Below are 20,099 nucleotides of genomic sequence, written 5' to 3' on the forward strand. Positions count from 1 at the left end.
CACAAAGGAATGCAGACATGTGGACAACATCTGTTCACAATTATGCACGTGTGACCCAGTTGGTTTGTAAAATCCTTATGATGATTTTGAAATAAAGACCCAAATTTTAATCTGTAGGCAAGGAGGTACAGCACCAGCTGTCAGACTAACATGCATGTACTGTGAAGGACAGTAAACCTGGCCAGCTTAGAGGGTCTGGGTCATAAGGTTTGCAAAACCTCATCTGTGAATTTTGAGTGGTCTGTAGAGCCACTGCTAGGAAAACAAAGATAACTTCTGTCGATTTTTGAGATAAGAAATCAAATAGATTAAATTAGGAGATAAAATACATTAACTCATTAAAAGTAACATAAATTATATTGCATTTGGGAAATCGAAATATTTATACATTCTGTCCCACCACTACCATTACATAACAGATTTTGCTGTTGCTTTAGGACATTAAGCAAAAAGAAGACAAGATAAATCACTTGAATTTTTCAGGAAAATATTGTTCCCATTGCAACAAAGTTTTAGGAACTCAGATCTAGCCTTAGAGGGGAGGAAAAGTTAAATACAAGTAGAAACTCTGCCATACAAGGTAAATCACAAGGAAAAATAAGCCTTCTCCTGTTAAGAGTTACATGCCATGTAACCTCAGATTACAAGCACAGTAACTAGAGTAACTTCCTTACAATCTGGGACAGAGCTGTACTGAGAAATGTTTGGCTCAGAGCAGGTACTTTTTCTTGAATATCAATTATTTTGTAAAATTCCATTAAATTGAATATGATAGCTTATACAGATTTGTACCTGCCTCTAAATTCTGTTCAGCAATGAATCAGCTGAATATCCCAGCATTTAATATCTATGATTTAACAGAACCTCAAATAAAAAGCTCATATATTATGAAATAACTTCATGATATGAAGGAGTAGACTTTAAAACCTTTCCTCATGTAAGAATTTGTTTTGTTGGTTATATTTAGTTTATTGAGCTTGCACAGCCAAGGCAAGCATGCTTTCATTTCCACTGGATAAGATTTTTAGCTGGAAAACATAATAAAGAAAATCTGTAAGGAGTTCTGGGTTATTTTGCTTTTTTTTTTGTTTTGATTAATTGATTGGCTTTTTTATACACAGAGGTATCTCAGATTCTTGGTGGTTGAAGAGCTAATACCAAGAAATCTGAGGCAGCCACAGAAAGAAAAAAAGGAAGCACGAGCTGCAGCATTAATAATCTCCTAAGCACATATAATTAATGCCTAGTTCAAAGCCATTTTTTACAGTTATGCCAAGAGGTTTTTTAGATGACAACCAGTCAGCTCTATACTAATGCCACCCTAATATACCTCCTAAGTTATTGTCCTAGTTTAAGGACACCCCAGGACAGTTATTCGCAGTGTAAATTGTCACCAAAATGATGCAAAGCATTACTCAGGGCAAAATGGGCATTTTCAGCGCAAAAGGAAAAAGGTGTCAATCCATCCATCCATCCATCCATCCATCCATCCATCTGTAAGTATCTAACCCAGGATAATGCTGGTTTTAGATGAATCCATATCTCTGAGTTTCTGTACAGAAATTCCACAGCACCTGTTTTTCTACCTGCTGGAACACCAACACACTGATGTTATGACTCCCATCATTTTCTAGCAATGGCTCTACCAGGCAGTGGTGACACAAATGCATCAAAGCAGGAATACTTTGAAATGCTCCCCATTAAAATGACAGACACATTTTGAGCACCAGGGTTTCCCCACACAATTCTGAAAAGATTTTAACCCTTTACTTTCAGATTTCTGTTTTCTAATAATGCATTATTGATCAAGCTGTGGCATCTCAGATGAGGTCATTCTGAAAAATATAAACATTATATTTGAATAAATAATTACCCAGTGCTGCAAATATCAATAAAATCCAATTCCATCTTACCTGGGACAGTAGGTGACATAGCTGCAACCCAGTAGCCCAGCTGAGGTGCAATATAAGTCCAAGTCAACTGATTTCCTTCTTGTTGTACAATGCCCAAACTACTCTTCAGCCATGTCCCTGTAAATGTAGAAGTTGTAGGAAGATGTTACAGATATTCACATGTTCCTCTGCAAAAAAGAGGAAAATCAAGCAGTAACAAAACCTATCCGTGTGTGGTAGGGATTGTGTGTGCTGCTGTGAATTGGGAAGTTGTGCCTTCTGGTCACTGGCATTTGAGAGCGCCCATGGCTTTCTCAGGAGCAAAAAAAAACCCCAAATCCAAAACCTTTAAGATTAAATAAGACTAGTAAATCTTCAAAACCTGTTAAAAGAAAACATTTATTGTCATATTGGGTTCCCCTGTTTTGAAGATGGATATTCCTGAAGCTGATACATGCAGCCAGCCCACTTAAAAATGTAGTTCAAGAGACATCACATCTCTCAGACCACACTGGAGTTCTACACACCACCTTTCCACCAGCCCTGGCTGTTAACTTCTAGAAGACAGAGGAAAATGTTTCTTCAAAATGGTTTTCCTATACAGAAAGCAAATTATAGAATTACACTGCACCATCACTGTGATCAACTCCATTAATCATTCAGTATCTGCATAATACCCCCACAAATACTGTTTGGTAACAGATGATTTTTTAAAAGCATGTTTCCCAGAGGAAACAAAATACTTTTTTTTTTTTTTTTAGAATTATGAAATGATAATTCCAAAGTAAGTAAGACAAACAATTTTAAAGCAATGTGTTTAAGTTCATGTAACTCTTGAGTAGACTAGATTAACAATCTGCACTAGATGATAGTTTCTCTACTTCCTGAAGATTACTTTTGTTCAAAGAGTTGGGTTATGAAAACCTTTACAACTGTACCAGCTGAATGACTTTTTGTAATTCATTAAGACTCATGATTCTGGGGCTGTCACCTTAGTTTCTGATGTAATAAATGCCCAGAATGGCTTGCAGACTGTTCCTGTATTCATCCTCTTTGAACAAAACACAGAACTGCTGGCCTTGACATGGAGAGCAATCACTGAGAGGCCACTCCTGGTGCCAGGCAGTGTTTCCTAAACCTGCAGTCCTGGCTTGGCACCTCCAGTGGGTGACATAATAGAGGGCTTGGCCTCCTTCAGGCCTCACATATATTAGTGGCCACTACCAGGGTGCTGATCTGTGTACAGAGAAGGCATAAACCCCTCTGCATTTCTGTAGAGCAGTTCTGTATTTTGTGCTGAAGGGGGAAGAATGCTGTATTTCCCTAACTCAGCCTCAAATGCTCACTTGAAAGGCAAGCTGCATCATGTATTTGTGATTCCCCTTCCTTTAAAAAAGTCTCTTGTAACTCCTTGTAATTCCTGAAATGGTGCTTTTCATGAGATGTCACTTAGGATTAAGCAGCAGCATTTTGGATGACAGTCACCTGAAGACAGCAGTGAGTACAGAACACACAGAAGAGGTGCTGTGGCTGGGTTTGTTGTGTTTATAATACATTGAAGATGCTGACAATTTCTTCTGTGTTCCTTAGATTATCCACCTGTGCAAACCCTCTACACATAAGAATGGCTTTTTTGAGTATTCATTTCCTCCCTGCTACTGATTTTTCCTATGTAAGACCACTGTCTAAGGCTAATGATAAACCCACCTGAATACAGTACAAGTTTTGGAAGTATACATGGTTGAGAGGATTTCTAGACCTAGGTGACTACTACTGCCAGATGTCAACTGTATTTACAACCAAACTGAATTTGTGAGCAACAGGGAAAAAGAATTACTAATGTAATTATCAGTTTTCCAAGTATCATTTCCAGTCTGTAGAGGGTAGAAATCATCTGTTATTTCATAAGGAAAGTCACACAAGACAAGTATCATTGATTTACAGTACTAAAAGGACTAAAATCTGTGTACACAGATTTGCATACGTGGCATTCATAACTGCTGCAGCAGAACATCTTGATGTAGTCACTCATTTACCTCTCTTAGGGAAACATTTTCAGGAAAAATAGAATGGAATTGTCCACAGTTATCTGTTGACGTTTCTGGAAAAGCCAGGAAAAGTAGATTTACTTTTCTCCACTAACATGGCCACCAACCCTTCAGATTCTCCATCCATACACTTTCACAGAAGATGTCATATTAATAGCCCTGAAGGTGAAAAATAGCCCTTAAAGTCACAATTTGCTTTTATCTGGTCTCTAAAATTCCATTTGATTAAAAAATTCTGTAACCCTGAACCTTGCAATTTTTCTTTTTCTGCAAGATATGGATGATGAGAATACACACCAACTATTGAAATACGCAACGATGTGAAATAAAACTTTAATAGAGATAAAAAGTGCTGATTAAATAAAAAAAAGACCTGGGTGATGAATACATCAAGTCTCCCATATTTTTCTTATCATCTCTAAGCCCTTTAAATTGACACACAAGCAGAATGCAGACATATGTAATTTAGCCAAGTTCAGTACTTTTGATGTCTATTTCTATAGCTGCCTCCTCGAGCAGAAGCTATTACTGATGCCCTCACTAGGTGGAGCTTGTGTCCACAGCACGCCTTACCCACATGATGCTGCACGCCAAAGAACGCAGTCCTCCAGCTGCCTCCCGAAAAGCCTTTTGCTCAGTAATACTCTGCATAATGCAGTGATCAAGAAGCTCAGAGAGGCTGCAGGCTTATCGCCGCCCGCAGAGCTCTGCTGCCGTCCTGCCAAACGAACAGCAGCTCACGTTGCTCATATTTTAGCAACAACAGGAATCGCTTATTTGCGATGGAAGCAAACGAGTCTACTGCAGAAGCCTCAGAGAGGTTTCACACTTGTCTGCTGCTCACGTAGTTCACTCACTCTTGCTCACCACTGGACGTACTCCAGGCAATGTGCTGGTCTGCGTAAACCAAGGAAAAATGTAATTCCCTCTCTTTGTTATGGATAGTTAAGAATTTCAAATGCATAAAAGATATATCCAATACTGGTCATCTTTAAACAAAAGTGATGCACCTTTTGTTGACCATACCCTACAAATTGGTGTATTATGATAGAAAATAGTAACTTTTAATGGCACTGTCCCAAGTTCCTTCATCAGGACGACACCAAGTGTGGGTTCCTGTGAACCATGAGTACACAATCCTATCATCAGCCTTTTTAATACTTTCATTGTCCAACATTGTCTCTGTTTCCACTAATGAAACAGAGAATCCTCCCACATCATGGGATGAAGAAAGTGAAGAACTCCATCCTTTACAACAACAGCAACAAAACGGGTTTGAGTGGAAAGAGCTGAAAACACAAAGTCCTGTATTGTTTCTTTTGTGATCAAATAGCTGAAAGCTAACCTAATGTTACTGGAGGGACCTGACATACCTCCAGTATTCTGTAAATGCATCAGTATTTCCAGGTCTCTCATATTTCTTCCTTTATAGATTCTAATTTCCTGGCAGAAGCCTCCCTTGAAATGGAAAATGTAAACCCCTTCCTTCCGAATTATTATAATTTTGACATTAAGGGGCTGTCAGGCAAAGATATGAGAATAGGAATAACAGTTCTACTACAGTTTACTACTATGTATAAATAAAAAAAATCTTACATCTTAACAGAAAAATTAAAATAAAATGCAGTAGTATAAAAAAACACTGTCAGAGTCAGAATACAACTTGACACCCTGTTGGTCAGGGTGTTGGCAGCAGTCTGATTAAGTGATGGCTGCAGTCCTCCTGGAGTGACAGATGTGGTTCTGTTGAAGCAGTGATCCTGTAGAAGGGTGTAGTTTTCCTCTGAAGGTCCAGTGGGGATGTAGAACAGTCTGGTCTTCCTCTGGGAATACAGTGGAGAAAGGCTGCCTGTGGTGTTCCAAGTCTCAGATTATGTCCAGATAGGAATGTCTGGCTCCTTCCCCTGGGTGGTGCATCTCACCATGGGATGATGTCATTTTATCAGTCATGCCTCAATGGCCTATTAACAGAAGGGATCCCTCTGGAGGGAGGATGGGTCTTGAAAGAGATAAAGAACACTGCCCCCCCTGGTTTTAACTGTTGGTAATAGAATACATACTTTTGGTTACATCTTGCATTGCAACTCAATACACCTGGTTGCTTTTTAAGTATCATTAAACAAGCAGTGTTCTTGCAGCTCCTTATATGCAATGCCTTGCTGTCATGAATAATGTTGGACCTTCTGTTGAGCAAAACCCAACTGCCTGGTAGTGACTGGCTGTGCTCCTACCATTTCACACTGCCTTAGGTGACCAAGAGCTCACTGCTGTGCAGCCTTGAGAACAAATTCCCTATCCTGCCTCAGATTCCTCCTTGGAGTGAAAAACAAGATGTTTTCCTGTTCTAAAAATTAAGCTAATTACCCTCTATGTCCTCACACGCTTGCTGCTGTAAGCAAAGGAGGAGACTGGGCAGTCAGTGAAGAACTTTGTCCCATTTTTCTATCCATTCCTATGCAGTAGCCTGCAAATGGAAGAAGAGCAAGCAGCATTCATTCTTTCTGTGTTGTCAGGTTTACAACGGAAGAACTAAGCAGGAGGATTTAGAAAGAAGAGAGGTCTTACCTCCTTGTATGCTGTGTTCTAATAATTTAATTTGTTATTTTCCGAATATCCTGTAACATGACTTCTTTCTGCCACCCACCAAGTCAGCAAAATCAATGACCTTCACTGCTTATTAATACTTGATTTGTAATAATTGTTAAGTAACAAGCAATGCAGAATTATTAAAAAAAACAACCCCAAATCAGTAAAAAGAGCTGGATGTAATGGAAGCGATCATTTTTGTTCAAGACTGTGTCGTTCCAAAGAAAACTTGTCAATGCCTCTTTGGAGAAGAAACAGCAAGCTCAGTACAGTTTGTAAGCACTGCATGATTTGGGCCAATTCACCATTAATTCTTAAAGACTTTCTGGTGCTTCATGGAAAACTTCTATATACAGAGACATTCCTGCTTATAGATCATTTTTACATTTCTCTTCCTCTTTTTCCTCTCTTACTGCTCAGTGGAGCCAAGATGCTGATCCAAGATTCAAGTCAGGGGACGTTTCTCCTGGCTCAAACTAACAGCAGGGGAAGAACCTTGACGCTTAATGCTTTTCTCACCAAAATTATACTGCCTGTTACTGACTTTTTGGAATAAATGATGTAATTTAAATTTATTCTTCATTCTTTCTTAAAAAGCTTCTGAAGTATCTACCCATCACTCTTTCATATATGGAACTCAAAAGCAAGGTAAAAGAACACAGCAAAGAATATAAACATTAGAGTACTTTAAAGACACACAAATCAAAATATGATCAGATAAAGAAAACAGATGTCCATCAGACTGCAAAAAATATCATAGAAGTTCAAGATTTCAGGAAAGCAGGAGAGACAAATTCTGCTAGTGAGAAACATCTTAATTCTTTGCAGTACCTTTTATTGTGATGAACACGTTTATTTATCTCAAGCAAATTTAACAACAAATGATTTGCACATTAAATCTCTATTTCAAGACACATTCAACATCAAACAACACCCTTTCTGTAACTTAATTTGGTTTACTTCTGAATCAGACTAAAAAATGTTGCTTTCAGAAAGGAGAGTGCCCAGATGTGCAGTTATTGCAGAAAAGCCATTGAAGAACAGCTATTCTGTACTTTCCCCCTGCGCAATCAGGTCACTGAAGGTATGGCTGGTTTGCCCACAAAAGAGATGTCCTGTTCTCTTCAAAGACATCAACTATTTGATGTGACAGCTTGCTGGAACCAGGCAGCATGAATGGATCTGCTTCCATAGTCTAGATACATGATGCATCTGAATAAGACATTGTTTCCATATTTTAAAGTGAGACTTTATTATTTTAAATTGATCTGTAGTGAAGTCCAGGGAATTGTATATCCCTCTGGCTTCCATGTATGACTGTGGACACTGATAATCCCATGCTGCTCCAGCTCAAGCAAATAGCAAACTTCCCACTGGCCTTGTGAGGCAGGAGTGCCCCACAGAACCATCTGCTCTAGGGATAGATGCACGGGACTCTTGCTACAGTCAAGGAGAGGGGGGACAATCTCCCCTCCTGTTATCTGGCTGCGAGGGGAGTTCTCTTGCTGGCACCCCAGCACAGAGCTCGGCTCTCTGGGCGGATATATAATGCTACTTGTTTCAGGTTTAACTTCCCAAGCTGACCATTTCAGAGCCTTCCAGATCACCACCGCTGCAGGGACTTCTGCTGATGTTGCCTGTGTGTTCTTTCTATCACTGATCAAAATAGTTCTAGTAAATGACTGTCAGATGAGAGTGCTGCAGCCAGCAGCTTCCTCAAGGACAGTCATAAAGCCTAAAAATTGCTTGTGTTTAAATAAATGGTAGCTATGGTGGTTTACTTCCATAAATTACTTTTACATGTGAGCTTTTGGTAGAAAATTCTTCCATTGATCAAATATGGTTTGTTTTTCATTTTGTTTCTTTTAACTGGCAATAGGATCATCCAATCCCACTCAAGCAGGGAACCAAAACTGTCTTATTTACAACATTAATTATTTCCATCCAAGAGATTGGACAAATAAAATTATTCAATTAGTAAAAAAGCAAATTAAACATAATCCCATTATATGAATTTATTTTTAGTCACAAGATTATCCTCCCTGGACAAAATCACTTTGGAAAGAAAAGAAAGGTACTTTTAACTGTACTGCTTTATAGCATAGATATTTTAAATAAATATTACTTAATGAGAAGTGCTTTTCTTTCAGCATGGATCTCTTTTGTGCTGTCTACGATGTCTCGTCAGATTGCCCTGCTTAGGCAGAGATTCGCAGTTAAACAGAGATATATGTGTCAAAAGGAATGAGGCAGGTTGTTATCAGACAGTGTAGGACAGCAAAGGATATTCAAAACATACTAAAAGTGATTCTAGAAGTAATTGATTTAGACACTGCAAATGGCAGCGTTATTATGAAGAGTTAATCAAGGGCAAGTTTGTGAAAAGAACTTCCTAAAGCATGTTATGACATACATAAATTGTAGCTTTTCATTCTACCAGTTGAAAGCTGCTTATCAGATTTCTTCTTCCAACTGAAAATCACCTCTAATCTGCATCATGAGGGGAAGTTTTAGTAGAGAGGGATGGGATTTTTGGTTTTACTTTTGTTAATTTTCTAAAAAGCTAAAAGCTGAAATGGAAGTTGAAAATTCCTTCGTGAATATTGGTGTAGCTTAATCTCCTCCTCACCTTCCCCCCAATACACATGGGTTTAAAAATTCATAGTATTTAAGTTAATATTGCAATTTTGTTTTCAGGGTTGCTAGGCAACATCAAAAAATAAATGTCCCTGCTCTGAGAGCCCATACCCTCATTATTCTTCCACTCTTACAGAATCTGTTACACAATCCTTCCAGGACTAAATCCTGCTCCTGTTCTAGCAGCACCACCATTACTTCGTTAACTAAAAGGGAAATACTTTTACCATCATACCTTGAAGATTTTGGCAAGGAAATCTATGAGTTCAATTTATCTTTTGTGTCTGAGAAGCTCTGTGGGTTTTTCCATCTCTTCTTGTTTTTTCCCTTAAATCACCTGCCAAGTGTTTAACAAAAGAATACACCAGTTTTCATTATTTAATATTTAATAATCTTAATTATATCTGGGCAGAAGGCAGGGCACATTACACACAGAACTGTTCACATTGCTTTGGTCCCCTCAGTATTTTCCTTCCAGAATGCCAGAACAGAAGTGACATATTAAAGAAAATTGCTTCCATACATAATTACTGGGTAATAATTGCATTTCAAAAGGAAAAGCTTAGTTATACCTGTTGGACTACCATCCCTAGTTACTGGTATACATGAAAGATACTGCCTTTAGAATTTGCTTTACCATATTATTAATCATATTCAGTTGGTTACTAACAAAATTATTAGAACAAGTAATAATTAAAGCACATGCACAAAACACTGCATGCCTTTTCCTACCTTCAGCCTCACATCACACTCACATTCAGTTCCTATTTTTCAAACTGGAAGTGGAAGCAGAGGCACACTGGGATTTGATCTAACATTGCAAGGCTGCAGAGGGAGGGGTCCCCAGGTCCTCAGCCTCTTCCAGTCCCATCCAGGCACTACCCACTCCTTCCTGGATATTCCCACCAATCTCCAGGTCCTCTTCAACTAAGGAAGTTGCACAAGCACAAAGGTCTTTTCTCCACTTCTGAAGTTTTGATGCCTGCCTCTTCCCACCTTCTCCTGCCATGGTTTCTATAGGTGGAGCTACAGGGCTATCTACATGATACTACATTATTAAAACCTGCTCCCAGAAGCCAGGAATCTGTTTACAGTTTTATTTCCTTGACTACAGATCAGTAGATTTTTGCACAAAGATCACTCCACTTTGGCACCAACCTGATTCCTTCAATATTCCTTTAAGCATCACCATCATGCCGTACCTCATCCACTTTGCTATAAATGCAGTTCAAATGGTGTACAAGGTGAGCAAAGGATTAAACAATCCATTCATTCCCTTTTATATGTGTAAGCCACAGCATCTGTTTTGAAAACACACACTAATAAATAAGCACAACTGTTTCCTATGAGCCTCTCCAGAAGAATCATGAGAGTGAGAACATACCTCAGTGAGCTATACTGTGAAGCATCAGAGGAAGAGCTTCTTTTCCTTTCAATGCTGAGGACTGTCTAATATTCTGAAATGGTATCAATACCTATTATGTAGACATTGTACATGGTAAAAAGCTGGGTTTGGTAGCTGCCATTTCTATGGCAACACACAAAATATGAAATTATTTGAGAGCAGTTAAGAACCTATATTCTTTAGTACATTTAGTCTTTAATTTAAGCTTTCCAGCTGAGATTAAAAAGGAAGTCAAAATCAAATAGTCAAGGATTTTTAAACTACAGAAATAGCTTAACCTTGAACGTCTGTGGTTCTCACCTTTGCAAACCAATCTCCTTATCACTGCTGAATCTGGTCTAGAACCATGTATCTGATTATACTAAGCTCAAACCTTTGGAGGTGAGAGATGTGATTTCCTGAGCATATCCATTTCTCATGCACAAAAAACCCACTAAAACTCATGGAGAAATGTATGAAGTCCCAGGCCATGTGTGCAGCTGCATGCACTCCAAATGCAGACCATCCCTCCATGGTCAGAGACACAAACTCACACCCAGTGTGAGCTCCAGTGACAGGCTGCGAATCTTTCTGTTAAATTATTATTTTCTGTCAGTCACACAAGGTTATGAATGTGGTGGCCGTCAGAAATTAATCAAATTCACAACAAAAAAAAAGCTGTATTTTTAAACTATAAGGCAGTATTTTCTCTGGGTGGATTATCACTGCTACCACATGGGAAGCTTAAATCTGAGACTTTTATAAATCATCTTATTTGCAAACAATGAACAATGAACTAGACAGGTAAATGTACAGTAATCTGCTTACAATTTCTGCCTGACAGTAGCTGTCACCCTCTCCATAATAACACTATAAACAAAAAGCATCATTTCACCTCTATGAAATTGTAGTCAAGTTTAAGTAGGCACCAATACCGCTTACACATAAGGATATCCTCATGACTTCTTTTGAGCACAGAAAATATTATCTTGATTTTGCTGAGGAAGGAACATCTGGAAATTCTGGTTCTACAAAAATCAATACGAATTTACCACTGACAGCAGAATGTCACCCAGAAAAAACAAGTACCAGACTTTTAAATGCATTTAGAAATCCATTATGGCATTAAATGCAGACAGAAAGCACCAACCAAGAAGAACAGAGTGTATAAAGTATTGTTTTCTATGAAGTTACAGAGAGTTCCCTAGGATGCTTTTCTCCATATTCTGCCCTTACTCTCCATGAACACATGGCTGAAATTTCAGGCACTGGGGAAACTTCCTCCTCTGCAAAGAAGCCAGTCATTTAAAGACAGCAAGGTCATGTTGAAGACATACAACCAAGTGTCTGGGGAGAAGGAAGAACAGAAACACGGTATTCCAAACTTCATTTACATGTAGTGCACAAGGAACAACATGTTTTAAGGAGAATGAACAAAAGGGCTAAGGTTAAACCCTTCCACTCCAGAGTCCTTTGCCGCACAACTGAAAACAGTGTTGAAAATATTTTCCTATTATTTGATGGGAATAATTAACTATCAGCAACATGTTAATAAATCTTACTTTCGTATTACGCATACTGGAGTATTTGGTAGAATTTTAAAGTCTTTCATACAGCTCCAGATGTGGATCTAGAGGTCTAGGTGCAACATAATACCTTCATACCACATGGAATTAAACTGAGGACTTAAAATGGGGAATGCTGGACTTACAGTTTTGCTCACTGAATCCAATGAAAACCAGACACCTTAACATAAAACATAAACCATTTAAATGGAGGCTGAGGAGAATACAGCTGAGCAAGTGCTGTATTATTCACTCCAGCTGGTGGGAGCTGGAGATGACACAGGAGGCAAAAAGTTTCATTTCTACTGGGATCTGTGGTATTTCTGACTGAGGAGGACAAGGCTAGAAAGAAGTTTTGAACAGAAATTTGGTGTCCAAGAATAGAGAGATTAATTATACTGCTGTAAATCCTACTGACATCAAGGCAAATATACAGGAAAGAAGTCACGATCCCAACCATCTGTTTACAGATAAAGAAAAAATTATTTTTTCAGCCCCCTTGGATTTTGAGAAATCCAACACAGCACTTGTTAGGAAAAAAAACAAACCCAAACTCCGGAAAACCCCACTGAGCAGTCCTGATTATAGAAATGAGAATCCCTGTCTCCATGTCCAAACCTTTTAAGTGCATACTGTGAAATAAAACCACTGTCCCACAGTAGTGTGAAACGTAAGACTTGGGTGTGTCCACAGCATGGAGCGATTAAGTTGCATTTCAGCATGTAATGTCTCCATAACATCAACACATATTATTGCCAACACTCAAAATGCTGCAGGAAAAGGTGGTGGACCAACACAAGAACAAGGCTGGATGTATTCGCTTACCCTTAAAACATCCAGCTGATCTTTATTTTATTAACTATTCAAAATGGTATTATTGCTTTAATTTGCTTGCTGTGCACACAAGGCAGTAGGTTTGTTTCACAATGAAAAATCTCATTTGGAACACTATGAAATAGATGCAGCAGATTGTCTTGTTTTGATGTCAGCCTGTTTTTTCTGGCTGCTTGTTTCATCAGTGTCAGTGGAGCCACTCTCAGCCTTAAGCAGACTATACTGCTTCTGCTTCTCTCCCAAGGATAGAAAGCATGGTCATGAAAATACAGATTGTTTATGGTAAACATCCTAAAAAGCCATTAGTTATTTTTGGCTGCCATAAGATGTAAATACGCCTCATTTTTGTGGAAACTACGAAAATCTCTGCACTTCCAGTCAGATGCCTCTGGGTTCGTATTAGTTCATCCTGAGCTCAGCAAAATGTATGAGATACTAAGGATTAAAATACCTCTGTAGTATTTCTGTCACTTCTCCATGTCCTCTAAAAGTGAAAAGTACTTCTGCTTTGTAGAGCAGAAATTGTATTTCATGCAGTCATGATGACAACCGCATGGACTCTAAACAAAAACAATGGCTTGCATGAACAAGTGTCCACTGTACTGCTAATCCATGAGAGAGAAGTGCTGTAAGTGCCTGGTAAGGCAGTCGCAGTTTTCTATCTGTGGCATTTACTCGCTGTTCAGATAAAAGCATTAAAATTTAAGCCACTGGAAATCTATTAAGGAGAGACCAAAACATAACCAGCACTGAAAAAAGCAGCCATGAAATGAGAGACAAAATCAGAATAATAAAGTTAGAGGTCCTGTCCTAACAAGGCACAGATCTGGCAGTACAAATGGGTTACAACAACTTATCTGCCAGCTGAGGATTTCTCCAGTATGGAGCCATCCCAGTCATTATCCATCCATCGCACTTCATAGTCCAAGCACAACAGGGATGTGGAATGATAGGATACCACCATGTTCATGCTACATATGGCTAGTTTGACAGCCCTTAGGGTGTTAGAATAGCTTGCACAAGATAGTGTGGCTGCTCTACTTATTAAATTAAGCTACTCTAATTTAAATTGGTTGGGATGTGGCCAAAATTCTACTAGAACTGGCATGCTGCAGTCAGGGCTTAAAATGCATCTTTGTTCAACATCTTTGGCTGCACTGAAAGGTGCTTACTTCAGCTGAAGTGTGAGCTGGAGCCTGAGTGTATCATCTTCAATACCTTGCTATCCAAGCTTTGTGAAGCTAAGTGTCCTGACAAAGATGCATTTTGTTTAGTCGTCCTTCATGCCTTCTCCTCCCAATAACATAAGTGCTCCAGCAGTTTGTAATGAATCTAACGAGGCTGGGCATGTCTCAAGATTGGGAGGCTCAAGCCTGCAACACTAATTAAACACTAACCCATATTGATCTATACTAATATATATATACTGCACACAATAGGATAACTAGGTCTTTATATATGAAATTAAAAACTGTATTCCATACTAAGAGAGAGCTTTTGTGACCTCACTGCAGGGGCATGGAAATTTGGCCATAAATTGGAAAGCTCCATAATCAAAATCAGAACCATTTACTTGAAATTATGAGTAACGAGCAATGAGGCAGGTTGCAGCTAGCACAGCTGACAGGAAGGAATGGGGAAAGACTGCTTCTTATGGGGAAAGTAAACTCAATCTTCCCTGTTTTGCTTTTTTCTAACAAGGGAAAACAAAATAGTTTCTAGAAGAATTATTCAGTTTCAGGAAGAATGTAGTGAAACTTATTTCCAGGTCAGCATAAGAGTAGTTTCATTTCCACAGTTAAGGGAAAACCAAATCCATTCATTGCACTCTTTTTCTACTACTCTACTTTAAATCATATTCAGACTTAGTCTTCACTAAATCATACTGCTTTACCCTCTAATACAGGCAACTTCTGAAAGAAGATTCATAGGCATGCTGTTTGAAAATACATCATTTTTTTCAGCAAACAGAGACAGTTAATAAAGAAAAACATATCTCCCCTTTCACCTCTCTCTTCCTCTTTTCCTTCAACACACTGCTTTCATGCTTGTTCCTCCACTTCTAGGTGTGATGATCAGCTGCCTCAAAACATTTGCTTGCAGGACAACCCCACACTGATTGTCTATACAGACCCATATTTCTGGTTCATTTTTCCTTCAGCATCTACCTTTCTCGTCTTCCATTCTCCTTTTTCTTAACAACCATCTGGAACATATTTCAGAAGGCACAGTACAATAACTGAAGAGGGATCACCAAGACAAGACTTATGCACTCCTTTGCCCTTTAAAATCTGAAGCTGTAAAGAAGGCCAGTACAGTGTACCAGCTAGCAACAAAATAAAGAAAATAAATTTGAAATAGAGCCTAAAACATGTATTTCTGGGAAAAGTCCTGTTCACAATGGCAAACACTATTCTGTAGTACAAAAACTTGAGTGCATTTTACAAATTTTATTAATTAGTCATTCTGCTCTTTCAAAATATTTAATGAATTTTTCTTTTTAAAATTCATTTAAATCATTTACATGTATTTTCCTGACAGTATTCATAAATCTCAAAGTGATTTACAAAAGAAGTCAGTACTATATTTTCGATCTGGCAGGCAGGAAACAGAGCCCGAGCCAAGAGAGGGACCCAAGGTCAGACAGCTGGCTGCTGGCAAAGATAAAGCAAGTTTCCATTTCTACACATTTCCAATTCAATGCTGTAGTGAATACATCTCTCTTCTTCTCAGTATGTGTGTGAAATGCAGTTCTCTCAAGTTTTTAAATAAAATATTTAATAATCAAAATACGGTACAATTACCAAAACTTTTCTTTAAAATTGGCACATGGTGCTAAGTCAAGTATATTTGCATATAAACCATATATTACTTATCAGTAAAACTCAACTGTCACTTCTGTTAGATAGAAAACAAAAGCCATCTATGAGCCAACAATGAGATGTTACCTACCAAATTTTTGGTCAAACCTCCATGCTGGAACGTGTGCATTGTGTTTCAAGTTGCTGTTTGCTGGCAGAGGCACTGTTACATAGATGGGGCCGTTCACAGGGACGGGGGTGCCATCGCTGCTGAGGAGGTGGACGCTGACAGCAGTGACAGGGGTGAGGTCGTACCTGGTGCTGTTTCCTAACGAGAGAGTGAATGAACACCATCACTACAGAATGTACAGAATTTAAGGGATACCTGTGTGATACCTGTGTGGTTCAACACTGCAGTACTGCATCAACGTAATTCACAATGGATGGTAGCAGCAATTTCCTCCCTGCCTCACAAAAAGAACTTTAAACCAACCAACCAGCCATCCAACAAACAACCCCCCCCGCCCCCCGCCAAAAAAAAACAAACTCAAGCCACAAAATTGAAGGAAGATGTATATGGTCTGTTTTTCACATAATTTGGAAAAATGTGAAGACAAAAATACTACAGTGTAAAAATCTCCTGCTTGTACTTTTCCATGTTAATTCAACTTAAATAAACCTGTATGAGTAACACAGTTTCACAGCAAAAAAAAAAATTATCTTACAAGTCTTTATTATAACCTCAGGTGCCCATATTGTTAACTAACAAACACCAAAATAAACAGTGGCATCTCACCAAAGATCGGTCACATGTTTAAGAATGCCAAGGTGCATTTCCTTTGGCTTTTCACTGAAAAGAACCTCGCTAAATGGATTATTAGCATACACAGTTATCATCTTATCTAAGCCAGTAATTATTCCTTATGTTTAAACTGGATGCTGATGAATGTTACTTCATGACAACATACTTCTAAAAAGCATTATAACCCTTTAATGATTTAACCAAATGAATGAATGACAGATATATGTAAACAGGTGAAAAAAAACATATTGAGCTTTAAAACCAAGATCTGGAGCTCAAGGCAAGAGCATGAGTAGTTCAAATTGGAAGAGATGGAGCTTCCAGTTTTGCAAAGGGCTTGAGCCCCACAGGCCCACAGAGCTGCTAAAAGCACCATCCCTGCTGCCTCTGTTGTGCTGGCTCCGGGGCTCTGCAGCTGATCTTCCTGCCAGGGGGTGAATCAGGGAGAAGGGAGAGGGATGCCTGGCTGGTAGGGATGGGGTACTGCCCCATTGTAAGCCTGGTGCCTTACGATGCACAGTGCCTGTGGGGGCATATTCACACCCAGCAGTGGTGGCACAACCACGTGGCCTTAGCATATCCTGAGGTCTCCCGGCGACGGTGCTCAATACGATGAGTATGCTTGAGGGAATGGTGGGAAAACATTGAGACCTTTATGATTTCTTGTAACTCTGGTTAAATCTCCAGGAATAGCCTTTATTACATTTGATGTCTCTGAGCAACAGGTCACCAAATAAAGACATCACCAGGAAAGGGCTTGGGGAAGTGGTAAAGAGGAAAGGGAAAAAAGGTGACAAAACTTCACTGAATTTTAAATTCCTTGGATTTTCCAAGACTGGTGAACTGAAGAAATGGAAAATGACCAGATGTAATGTTGCATGTGGCTCCTTTATGAAGGCATCTAGTCTGATGCACACTTTGCCCAGATTTCCAGGTGGATGTCAGTGTTACACAGCTGATGTGCAAGGGACACACGCAGTCCTCAATGACTGTGAATGGAGGGGAAGATGCTGACCTTACAGGGGGATTAAAGTACTGAGAAAACAGGCACTCTGAAGGTGCCCATGTAGGAGAGACACAGAGCTAACAGACCAAAAACAGACAAGTAAGCTTTGAAAATTCAGCTAGGGTGTAGGGAAAGGTTGCCAGCCTACCCATGCATCTGTAAACATAGGCTCCAGTGGTGCACAAAGTTGGTCCCTTAACACATTAGAATATAAAAAAGTGAGACAGAGGAAGGAACTGGTGAGGGAAAAGTTGTTTCTTTATTCCTGATCAATACACTGCCTGTGCCTGCACCTATAACTTCTGTCAGATTGATGCTTGACCCCAGGCCTTGGGCCACTAAGGTTCTCAGGCTGGTATCAGATAAAATTCTCTTGCCAAGTACTGTATCCTGAAGACATTCTTGTGTATACAAATTCCAAACAAAAAATGGTATACCCTCAGATTTTAGATTAATATAAAGGATTAAATAATGTTTTATATTTTGCATCTTTTTAAATATTGAAAGTTTAAAATTTTTCTTTTATTACTGTCTTGACATATCTGTAAAAATTACCTTTCAGTCCCAGAAGAAGCATTCTGATGGTGAAGCACAATTTTAATTAAGATGCACTAATACTTTGCTCAGCACTGGACTGAACAATTTATATTAGAAGATGAAGAAATTTCTGAAATCCACTGACCTCTAGCAAGAAGAAATAATTCTCCAGTTTGCCACCTTGGACAGTATGTTAATACTCATTAAAAAGATAAAATGTTTCTCTTTTTTGTTGTGAAGGCAAATTAAAATCAATGCTTTTGACACTCTCGCATCCTATAAAACTGATAAGCACACACACAGATTAAATGGGAAGGAACTTTGATAAATGCCAGCTTTGATTTATTTCTTGTAATTTTTGACATCTGGTGACCTCTAAAGAGCTTTAAAAATAATCTGATAAAATTCACTGTCAGTTAAGACATGATGCTTTATAAAGAAACAAGCAGGCACACAAAAAGCAAGAGGAGTAATGGTTATCATCCAGCTTTGTCCATAGAGGCAGGTGATGAAAAGTTTCTTTAGTTGGGTTGAAAGGACAAGATTTTGGGAAGCCATCCTCCTGCTCTCCAGCTGGTGATTAATATAAACAATAAGCTAACACTATACAGGCTTGTCACTACTTGCAGTGAAATTCTCCAAATTTTTATGTTTACAACCTGCTGATTCATCCAATGAATTTTCACTGCTCTGTATTACTACTTCAACACCCAGTTGGGATTTTATGAAAAATGCTGAACTCATAGAGAGCAGATATTATCTAAAACTACTGTAAAGACACTCTGGACAAATACTTAGGGATGTAAACACTACACCAAAACACTACAGACATGTAAATAAACTGTGAAAGAATAGAAAAGTAATTGTGGGGGAAGGGGAGGAGGGAAGACAGTGTCCTGTGAAATTCCAAAATTTCCCATGCAAATCAATGTTAAGCTTTTTTAGAATTCTAAAATTTGTAAATATTCTTTTTCTCTTGAGAACAAAAATATTCTCCAGCAGGTGTTGGCCTCATTTTTTTATGTTTTCGAAAGTTTTCCAGGCCAAGTCTTCACCAAGTCACTTGCAGATGCAGAAAAGGATGTCAATCCAACTTCAGGATTTTAAAGTTCCATGCTTCCACATCAGGAGAGGATTCTACTAGAGATAGAGGACATTTCACTTCTACTACACTGCATGATAAAATACATTACATTTGTAGTCTGTGTTACACCATATTGAATACTACAGTATTCAGAAAACAAGGCTCTTCTCAGTCTCTTAAACACCATTTCTTTGACCGCAATTTTGGCCTTTTGCAACAGTTTTACCTGAAAACTAAAAGTCAAATCCAGGGTTCCTGTGATCAAGCAGAAAAGTTTCTGTCATGCGAGAATAGAGAAGACTAAAAAACCTAAGACTGCATTAATCTGTTTTAAAGGGGGCTAGGAGATGAAATAGGAGAAAGACAATATCCTGGTTGTGCATTTCCCATGAGATGGGATCATCTGAAGCCTTGGCAAGACTTGTGATCACTAAGTAAATGCAAGAATGGGAAGCTGGGTTGCCATGTACTTAAGAAAGGTTTGGGAAAGAGGAATCCCACACACACTGCCAGCAGTTTGTTCAGTTGGTTCACAGATAAAAAGAAAGGAGATGAGGAAGTAGACAAATGAGGAAGATCAAATGCATTCCTTCATTTTAAAAAAGATAAAGAGGTTTTGATCATGTCTGAGTATGGAGAGTCAGAGAAAATGGAAGGCTGAAGATGAGAATAGGAAAATGACAGGATGAGATGTGCTCACTGGAGCAGACAGAAGGACTGGAGTAAGGTTGCAGACACGTTTCTTGTTGTAATAGAAAAGGAGATGTGCAGATTTGTACAAAGGGAAGAAGGGGGAAGCTAGCATGCTACTGTTTACACACATGACCTAGCATTCAAAGTCACTTAGATCAACATATCACAAGTAAATGCATCCTGAGAAACAGCAGGGAGAGAACTCAAGGGGATATTCAGGCTCCTTCAAA

At 38.8% G+C, this 20,099-nt stretch overlaps 1 protein-coding gene across 2 annotated transcripts in view; it reads right to left on the reverse strand.

Moving 5' to 3' along the window:
- The window catches only part of FAM171A1 (family with sequence similarity 171 member A1), an 87,139-nt gene that overhangs the window by 5,319 nt on the left and 61,721 nt on the right, over positions 1–20,099 (reverse strand). For both annotated transcript variants that reach the window (XM_005518773.3, XM_088063352.1), the window contains 2 exons: positions 15,899–16,075; positions 1,914–2,030 (listed from right to left, as the gene is read on the reverse strand). In XM_005518773.3, the coding sequence (XP_005518830.2) occupies positions 1,914–2,030; positions 15,899–16,075 (294 nt within the window). The remainder of the gene's footprint in view (positions 1–1,913; positions 2,031–15,898; positions 16,076–20,099) is intronic.

Source organism: Pseudopodoces humilis, chromosome 1, assembly GCF_049639895.1.
Source record: "Pseudopodoces humilis isolate 2021_Gansu_Grassland_sample_001 chromosome 1, ASM4963989v1, whole genome shotgun sequence".
NCBI classification, from domain to species: Eukaryota; Metazoa; Chordata; class Aves; order Passeriformes; family Paridae; genus Pseudopodoces; species Pseudopodoces humilis.